Source organism: Elaeis guineensis, chromosome 6 (assembly GCF_000442705.2).
Source record: "Elaeis guineensis isolate ETL-2024a chromosome 6, EG11, whole genome shotgun sequence".
In the NCBI taxonomy this organism is placed as follows: Eukaryota; Viridiplantae; Streptophyta; class Magnoliopsida; order Arecales; family Arecaceae; genus Elaeis; species Elaeis guineensis.
Window position 1 is genome coordinate 124,193,425 of NC_025998.2, and position 10,677 is coordinate 124,204,101.

At 33.3% G+C, this 10,677-nt stretch overlaps 1 protein-coding gene across 1 annotated transcript; it reads left to right on the forward strand.

Moving 5' to 3' along the window:
• The first annotated feature begins 2,577 nt into the window (after positions 1-2,577).
• LOC140858837 (uncharacterized) lies at positions 2,578-3,770 on the forward strand. The gene is made up of 4 exons (XM_073260117.1): positions 2,578-2,705; positions 2,865-2,966; positions 3,060-3,419; positions 3,759-3,770. The coding sequence occupies exons 2-4, from the start codon at positions 2,910-2,912 to the stop codon at positions 3,768-3,770; spliced, it is 429 nt and encodes a 142-aa protein (XP_073116218.1). The 5' UTR covers positions 2,578-2,705; positions 2,865-2,909.
• The last annotated feature ends 6,907 nt before the right edge of the window (positions 3,771-10,677 follow it).

A 10,677-nucleotide genomic window follows, 5' to 3' on the forward strand; every position in this document is an offset into this window, starting at 1 on the left:
TCGAAAATTTTCAAATCTTAAAAGTCATGATGGTCACATATTGATGCAAGATATTTTTTCAATAGCTTTAAGATCATCATTGTCGAAACAAATTGTTGCAATTATACTTCGATTATCGTCATTCTTTAAGGCATTATGTTCCAAAGTTATTGATCCTCGAGAACTTGATCAGTTAGAATCCGATATTGCAATTACACTTTGTCAGATGGAAAAAAAATTTTCTCCTGGATTTTTTACTATTATGGTACATCTGCTCATTCACCTAGCTTCAGAAGTTAAAGTTGGTGGACCAGTACATTATAGATGGATGTATCCTATTGAGAGGTATTATTGCAAACCTTAAATCTTTTGATAATTTTATTAGAAACAACAGTATACTGATATTTTAATAAATATTTAATTCTTGAATGTATCTTGTGCGTCTTAAAGATTATGTGCGAAATAGAGCCTATCCCGAAGGCTCGATTGCTGAAGCATATATTGCGGATGAATGTTTGACATTTTGTTCAAGATATCTTCAAGGTGTAGAGACTATTTTTAGTCGACCTCAATGGCATAATGACTTTGTGGAGAATGCAGAACTGTATAAGTTCTTAACTGCTGAAAAATTCTTGAGAAGAGCTGAAAGTATTGTACTTGATCAAAAATCTTTAGCACAAGCACATCGTTATGTATTACTTCATAGTGACATAATATCTGACCATCGCAGGTTAGTATATTTAAGGCATGACATCAAGATTTAAATTTTATATTAGATATAATATTCTAAATGATATATTTATATTTTATGCAGTGAATTTTTAATTTATCAGAGACGAGCCAATCATAACATTCGTCCTAATGCAAAGATTGAACAGCGATGGTTGATCGAGTTATTCCCTATGTGGCTTTCGAATCAGGTGTGATTTATATTTAATTATGAGATACATTAATTTTTGATACATATTTAATATCAGATAACTCAACAGTACTTCGTCATATCATTTTTTTTAGGTATCAAAGATGATGGAGATAAATAATTCAGATGAACTAATAGCTCTTGCTTGAGGACCTAACAAGATTGTAAATAGATATAATGGTTTCATAATTAATGGCTTTAAATTTCATACTAGAGAACGGGAGAAATTTAGAAAAATACAGAATAGCGGTGTTATGGTGGAAGCAGATGGAAAATCCTATTATGGTGCACTTAAAGATATCTATGAGTTGGATTATTATGGAAAATTAAAAGTAGTATTGTTTAGATGTGATTGGATAGACATAAACTCACCAAGGGGTTTGAAACAAGATGCAAATGGATTTACACTTGTAAATTTTTCAAGGTTGATACACACTGGTGTGTTATTGAAGGGTGACCCATTCATTTTTTTATCTCAAGCTCATCAAGTATTTTATGTACAAGATGCAAAAGATAAAGATTGGTTTACTGTCATCAAAATAAAATCTAAAGACTTATATGATATGGGAAACCAAGTGGAGGATGATGACGATGACACTTATACACAATGTATGCCCTACAATTTTGTGTCAGCTGATGATTTAAATGCTACGACGATGTTGGTTAGGACAGAATTTGAAAAAAATACTACTGCTTGATTGTTACTGGTAATAATTATTTATGATGTATATATTTTGTATTAATTATTGTGTTATTTTACTCCATATATTAACTGATTCTACCTTTTATTTATATAAATGCTAGGTGACATCATGCGTCGCAGGGGACGATATGCTGGTGTGCAGTTCCAGTTTTCACAGACAGAGGTCGGTACGTCTTCTTCAGCACAGCAGCCTGAGGCCAGTTCAGCTGCACAGCATTCTGAGCCCTGTCCTTCATCATCAGCACAGCACGATCCTCCTGTTCATCAGCCAGATGATGAGATACACGTGCAGGGTATATATTGTCTTTCATGTAATTTTATTTTTATTTTATTTTATGTATATTTATGATATAGTTACTTTTATGTATTTTTTGCAGATGGATCCGGGAGAGTATGCCCCAGACACGGACCCACAGTAGTACGAGATGTGTGGCAGATGCGTGAGGGCGAGAGAATTATTGTGGAATGCAATCAGCTAGGTCAGTCAATTAAGAAAGCTGCCTGCTTATTGACTTCATTTTTGGAGACTGTTGCTCGGAGGCCTCAGCTATGTCCGTTGGGCTATGCAAAATGGAATGAAATGCTTCCAACGTATAAAGTTGAGCTCCTCCGAGTTATAGAGGTAATGAATTGATGTTCATACTGTATATTAATTGTTAATCACTTATATAATTTATTTCATTTAACTTTTTTTTTTATAGAGCAAGTTTGTTCTCCCTCCATCCACTCATGATTTTGTAATGAAATCTCTCAACCGCAAATGGAAAGAATATAGAGCACAATTGAAGAGAGACTATATGAGACAGGGTATGACAGAGGAGGAGGTTGCCAGGAATTATCCTCCTGATGTACCCCTTCATCAGTGGATGGAGTTGGTTCATTATTGGTTCTCCGAGAGGGCACAGATATATTATCTGCTCATTATCTTTTTTTTAAATATTTTATAAAATATTAATTTATATTATATATTATATATTATACATATAACAAGTTCTTTACTTTATTTTACAGACTTATTCTGCTATTGGTAGAGCTGCACGAGCAGCTCAGTCTGTTCCTCATACATCGGGGTCGAAGAGTTATGCATGACTCCGACAGGAGTTTGTATGTTCTTTAAACTTTTATAATAAACTTTTAATTTTTATGTTGAAATATTTATATAACTAATATCATTATGTATCGTGGACCATGTCTGTATCATGATACTCATTTTTTTTTAAAATTATTATAACTGTTTGCTTAAAATTGAAATTATTTGTGTAGGTGGATGAGCATGGGAGGGAACCCGGTAAAGTGAAGTTTTACCGGATGACTCATACTCATCAGGATGGTACTTTTGTTCGAGATGAGTCGAGAGATTTATATGTACAGTATTATTAATATTCTATTTTTTACAATAATTTTAATTTAATTTTGTTTGCTATTAATGTATAACTCTTGTTTTCAAAATAAATACAGGAGAGGGCTACATCTCTCATTGCGGAGCGTGACGACGAGTCCGCAGCATCTACGCAGCAGAGCCGTATCGAGGCCGAGGTGTTCATAGAGTTGATGGGACCAGAGCGCTACGGCCGAGTGAGGGGTTATGGAGTAGGAGTCACCCCCACTCAGTTATCTGAGGTTAGTAGATATACGCAGCATGCTGCAGCAGATGCTCAGGATTCACGCATCCGCAGACTCGAGACGGAGATACAGGAGATTAGACAGAGTCATGCCGCTGAGATGGAGGAGATGCGACAGAGCCGTGCCGAGATGCAGGCCATGAGGGGACAGATTGATCGGCTTACATCTTTATTAGAGATATATGGCCCATCTCAGGTAAACACATATTATTAAATATATATTTTTATATTAATTTAATGATCTATATATTTTTATTTATAGATATGCAAATCATGCTTTTGATATGTTTCTTGTAGGCTCCTGGCACATCAGGCACCCGTCGAGACAGCGGTACATCACGTGGAGACAGCGACGACCATCCGCCTGCAGATTGATATTATTTTATTTTTATTATATTCTTATATTTATTTATATTACTCTTGATTGTAATGGACGATTAGTACTTTATTTTTATTTATATAAAACAATATCTTTTGGTTTGGTTAAATTTGCTATTGAAGTTTACTTTTGGTGTCAATGGTGGTGACTGTACAGGTTTATGTTTGAATAATTGATATAATTTTCTACAGAAATATATGTATTTTTTTTTGTATATAAAATCTGTATATTTTTTTTTCTGTTACAAAACTTAACGACGCTTATAAGCATCGTTAATACACTGTTTAACGACGCTTATAAGCATCGCTAATGACTTAACTGCCGACGCTTCGAAAAGCGTCTTGGTAGAGTGGAGGATGCGTTATTTTTAACGATGTTAAAAAACGTCGTTAGAAGCTAATTTTACGACGCTTTAAAGCGTCGTGGAAAATTATTGCGATGTTTTTAAAAAGTGTCGGTGATTTTTGTCTTCACTCTTACATAGACGATGCTTTTGCGATACTTTTTGAAGCATCGTAAAGCTTGTTAACGATGCTTATTAGCATCGTAAAGTATCTTTTATAGCGTCGTGTTTCACTATTTTCAGCATAGTGAAGGCGAAAAGATTTGACATTTGAAAAATCAGAGTGGATCGACCTGACCAAGTTCATGGTACTCAGAAATAAAGTACGGCCAGAAAACTATGCTCAGCATGACGTTCAGCATAACTTTTTTTTTTTTTTGGCCTAATAAAGTTAGAATGACCATTTATATATGTTTGATTGGCAGAGGAGGCGGGTGCATGCTTTGCTTGGCTAGCAAACATGGGATACGAAAGTGGAGTTACCGTACTATCATGATTTAACCGTTACTGTACCAACATGATATTGAAGCTCTACAATTATAAGAGATGGATGCTTTTGCATGCATGCCAACTTGAGGTACGAGGGACTGGTTCAAGACTTCATGATCCAATGAAATTTGGTTTTGCATTGCAAGCTTTGTCATGATTTTGCGTTGGATGAAACATTATTACTAATCATTTCTATATATAGGTGTTCTAAGTGCCGAAACAAAATGGCTGACCATAGTTTCAAGAAATGTATGTTATAAATAATTCTTTAGTTGATTCAAAGAATGGATTGAAAGAAGGATAGATAGAAGAGAAATGATGGATGAAGAAAAAGATGGATAGATCTTCTATCTATCCTTTCTAGGGATGGCAATGGATAGGGTTTGAGTCAAATAGTGTACTACCCATCCCCAAATCCGAACTTAATATCTTATACCCAAACCCTACCCGATACCCAATCGAATAAGAAAAAAGATACACATCCCCATACCCAACGGATTCGGAGATACCCATGGGTAACACATTTCTCCATACTCAACCCATACCCGCCCCATACCCAACCCATACCCATCCATTCTATACCCAAAAAAAAAAGTAAAATAATTTTATGCATATTATCAATTAAAAATAAAATTATCAATTTCATATAAAATATAATTTATGAGTCCAAATTTATAGAAATCAAACATAAAAATAGAATTACATTTAAACATAGAACATATAAACAACCAAAATAAATTTCTGCATATTATCAATCAAAATAAAATTACCAATTCAACATAGAATATAATTTATAAGTCCAAATTTATTAGATTCAATTGCTTTATTGGCTTGGTTGATATACACTTGATGTATTTTTTTATTTTAAACTTAATTTTTATGGGATGAATTAAAGATGAATTACTATCATGGGATGAATTGAAATTGTCTATTTGAAGATAAAATCATAATGAAGAAATAATAATAATTATTATTATTATTATTGATATTTTGAATAAATTTATATTCTTGATTTTATAGAGATGGAAAGGTATTATTTTTAAATAAAATAAGACTATCTTTATTAGGACTTGTTCAAAAAGATAAAGAATTCAAAATTTTTATATTTTAAAAATATAAAAATATTAATTATCTTATTCTATAATAAAAAATATTTAGTGAAAAAGAAGTTTGAGATACTAAAAGATAATGAGAATGAAGAAAAAAATATACAAGTATAATTTGATAATTAATGAAATTAATATAATTATCACATTAACTATAAATTTAAGATTTATATATAAAGATAAATCAAATATATAATTATATATATATACATACATACATACGCACATACACACACATACATACGTGCATACATATATGCATGCATACATATACATACATACATATATATAATTATATATATATAGAGAGAGAGAGAGAGATAGAGAGAAAGAGAGAGAGATCATATATATGTGTGTGTATATATGTGTGTGTGTGTATACACATATCCAAAGATATATATATATACATATACATATATATATATATATATACATATACATATATATACATATGTATATATATATGTATATGTATATGTATATATATGTATATATATATATATATGTATAAGTATATATATCTTCGGATATGTATGTGTGTGTGTGTGTGTGTGTGTGTGTGTGTGTATATATTCGGATATGGGTTCGGGTATTATCCATACCCATAGGTTCGGGTCGGGTTCGGACTCGGGTTCGGATAGAAAATAGCACTACCCATATCCTATCCATACCTGTACTATAGTTTTCGGGTTTTACCCAAACTCGGTCAAACCCTATTTTTCGGATTTGATCGGGTTCGGGTAGGGTGTATACCCATCGGGTCGGATCAATTTTGTCATCCCTAATCCTTTCATATCTTTGACTAAATATAAAAAAATAAATAAATATGATTCTCTTCTTCATTTAATATAGAAGGAATGAAAAAAAAAGATGGATGCCCACTCTCCTATCCAAGCAGAGATCATATAGCAGCCATTCTAGACAGTCAATCAACAGAATTCCCACTCTCCTATCTAGATAAGCCCCTAAATATTCGTATACTTAAGAAGAATGACTGGACCCGCTACTTGAAAAATTATGAAGAAGTTTGCAGGCTAGAAAAGAGGATTGCCCTCCATAGTAGGTCGAGTAATACTTCTCAATGGAGTCATCACGCCAATCTTGACCTTTTGGATGTTGAATTTTATTCTTTCTTCAGATATTATTAAAAAAATTGACATCGGCAGGGATTCCTTTGGAGCGCTGGTGAAAAAGCAAAAGCAAGAAATGGCGTGCTGAATTGGGTCTCAGTCTGCCGGCCAAAGGAGTTTGGGGGAATGGGAATTATTAATCTCAAAACATTCAACTAAGTCTTTTTCTGCAAGTGGTGGTGGAAGCTTTTCTCGGATGTGCCTAAACCATGGAGTATACTAGTGAAAGCAGCATACTATCTACGTAGGCCAATATCACTGAGGATGATCCCCAGACAGTGATTATCAACAGTCTGCAAGCAAGTTTAACAAGTATCAGGGATAGTTCAAGCATTGGTGAGATTCCAAGTTGGAAACAAATTGCACATCTCTTTCTAGAATGATTCCTAGATTTCTCACCAAGCTTTAAGAGAGAGATTCCCTTGGTTTTTCATCCTCTCAATAAAGACATCACTGTGGCAGAGGCTTTCAATCTATCAATCGGAAATAATGGTTGGCATCTCACATTGCCGCTCAATGATGGTTTTGATCATCACAAATTATGATAGGAACTCTTGACTGTTGAGTTATCGGCTAACCCGGATACTAACAATAGAAATGGCCATCAACTTAACAATTCTCAACAAAACAATGCTACCGATTTCTTATGGATGGTAGTGTGAGGCCATTTTTTAGCAGAATTATTTGGAAAGTCAAGGTGCCAGAGAAGACAAAATATTTCACTCATCTCAGCTTCCATGATAAGATCCTAACAAAGGTTAATCTAGTTAAAAGAGGGTGGAGAGGCAAAGATAGCTGCACCTTGTGCAATTCAAATTCAGAGACCGTGGATCACCTATTCCTTCAATGCCCATTCTCAAGATAGGTCTGGTCATCTCTTACTCCTGCTCTTCACTTTAGAGAACTTCCACAAACCCAATTCATGCTGTGGAATTCGTGGCGATCGGACAAGCCCATGCATCGTTTATAGAAAGGAGTTGATATCTTACTAGTTGCAAGATTGTGGACCTTATGAAAGGAATGAAACAAGAGATGCTTCAAATACCATGCTTATCTTCCTAATTTTGTAAGCAAACAAATCATGAGACTCTACATATCCTGGATAGAAAATGCTGAAGGGGAGAATGAATGTTCGGTACAGGCCCTCAGAGCAACCTTAAACAGGTGCTGAAAACCTGTAACCAAGTTCAAAGTTAGCAACACTGACAGATGCTTCTAAATTAGCTCCAAATAATCTTTACAATACTAACTAAAGAGGCGGATGCATCCTGAAATAAAATTTCAACAAGGCACCAACAAACTGGGAATCTGAAGATCAAAATCGGTAGGACGTAAGCCTAAAGGAAATGCACTGAATGCGAAGCTATAATTGCTGCAATTGCTGTACCTTTGTTGTGCTGAATGTAGGTTTGAAAACATAGGCCCTGTAATTGCTAAAGTTGAATGGACAATCAGCATCCAAAATTCAGAGTATAACCTTAGATAATCATAGAATATGTGATGCTAAACATAATTAAACTATAACTATTGAGTTAGATCTTTCCAAACTCATTTTTATCAAAAAAAAAAAAAAGAAAGAAAGAATGGATGATATTTATATAATATTTTTACTAAACTATTTTTTGATAAAAATTATGATTATTATCAAGTTATAACATTTATTTATACTAAATAACTAGGCAATGTATAAACTTACGGTCTTTACAATTTATAATTACATAAAAATTATATAAGATAATTTAATTTTATTTAATTTAAAAAATAATTTTATAAATTAGTTATATATAAATTATTTTTTTATAAATATTAATCATACAAATTATCTTAAATTTAATTTAAATAGTTAATTAATCTTATATAAATAGATAACTAAAAAATAATAAATGCAAATAAAAAAATAGAAGATAGCTCTAATTATTTACTTAAAATTATGAAATTATTTAATAAAATAAATAATTAGTAATAAAATTTAATAGTACAGGTAAGATATATATATATATAATGAATGAAAAAATAAAAAAATATTAAAATTTTATTAAAATATTAATGAGGGATAATTTTATCAATATAGAAATCCATCCTTCACATGCGACATCCGTCTTTCTTTGCATCCTTCCAAATTTGGAGGATGTAACTCAGTGGGCTAGGATGGATAGCCCCAACTAAGCTAAGACCTAAGAAGTAGGCCCTCTTCCTTCAGCAAAAAGTTTCTATGCTCTATTAATTTTAGCCGCTGGATCCATCTTCTTTAGAGATTTCTCACCCATTCTCTATGCCGAATATCAAAAGCTAGACCTTCTTTTTAGCCAATCAAAAGCCAACCTTCATTCCAGATCTTATACCATGTTTGTTCCCTTACTTGAGATGGGACTTTCTTCTCTTACGTACCTTTGCTCTTATTTATGACATCAGTGACACCTCCTCTGCCTATTACTCATCTTTTTGGCATTGAAGTGAACTCGGTGTCATTCTTGCATCAGTAAATACTGATTCGAATGCAGCTCAAAATGAGAGTGGATTCTCAATTAAGGAGATCATCTTTTCTTTTGTATGATCTACAGCTCAAAAAATAATAAAATAAAATAACTTAAATAGAAGGCCAAGAAAGAGATTATTGGTTTTCATGCTCCCGCTTCTTCATCTGCGCTCATCAAGCCAACTTAGCTTTTTGGGAGGTGAAATAGCAGTTAAAGCAGATATTTCAAAATAACACCATCAAAGATATTTATATACATAGTCAACCCAGGCACAAAGGGCAGGCACTCTCGGCTCGAAGCTAGACACTCTCGTGTTTCAACCCCAGATAATTCCTCCTTTTTATCCATCGTAGAAAATCATTATTGACAAAAGCTTTATTTTTTCGAGGCTAGTAGAAAATGGTCCCAAGTTTTGGCTTTAAGTGAGAGAAAGGAAAGAAGCAAAAAGAAGAAGCTTCATAAGCTGTGAGAGAGTTTGATAGCATTGAAGGACCAAGACGTTTATTGTGTTCAAACGATTAAGATATGTGTGGAATGAAAATTTTACTACAAGCATTTCCCAATGACTTTAATATGCGTTTCCTAAGGTGAATATATATCACATACATGTATCAAGATGTCCTTTGGGTACTTGATTTTAAAAACAGATATCGCAGTAAATTATCATTATTTTCCTCAAGAATCAGAATTTTCACTTTCTGAATCTAAAGGAAGACTCCAAAGTACATAAAACTGCACATGCCAGAAAAATTTAAAAGAAAATGTTTGCAGTTAAAAATCAGTAAATGGTAAAATGGCAATGATCTAGCTTGAGTTAGAGATGCAAGACAACGGAACAATCTAGAAACATTATAAGTGTATGGCTTACAGATGAAAGAAATTTGAACAGATACAAGTTACCAGAGGAAGAAGATTCAACTGATCACCTAGTGGAAGGATGCAAACTTGGGAGTAATATTCTGAAAAAATAAAAATAAAAATAATCCTTATATGACAAAATTTTATACTTATTATGCAACTCAAGAGAAAGAAACTATTATACCTAGCTTTAATTGTCTTCTTAAACGCCTCACCTCTATTCTCTCTCCTTTAAGACCCAAGGACCTAAGTCGTAAGAAATTGTTGCATGCACAGCCACACCTGTGCAAGCTACCAATCACTGAGACACATTAATATGAGTTCCATTCATCCCATGCTCGTCTCAATAATTGGTCCATAGTAATACAACTCTCGGCTATTGGTGGCATGCACAGCCAAGTTGGTGCATGCAGTGCACACTATAATTTTTCCAAGGTCTCTCGGCCAAAACCATGACATCTTATCCCCCTTTATTCTTAAAAAACTCATATTCTATTCTATTTTATGCACCTGGAATCCAAGGCAAGTTTCTTTTGCAGTAAGATAAAAAAAAAAAAAAAGGCGCTATACCGAGCCTAAAGCTCTTTCTGACCAGCACGAAAAGCATCACATTTAGTTAATAAAACTAATTTATACTTAGAAACGGAAATGGATTCTCTGCGGTAATTAAAA

Bases quoted from the DNA above. Each gene is read 5' to 3' on its own strand.
- LOC140858837 (XM_073260117.1), top strand. From the start codon at position 2,910: ATGACTCATACTCATCAGGATGGTACTTTTGTTCGAGATGAGTCGAGA. The intron at 2,967-3,059 runs GTACAGTATTAT...AAATAAATACAG, and splicing joins ATGAGTCGAGAGATTTATAT to GAGAGGGCTACATCTCTCAT.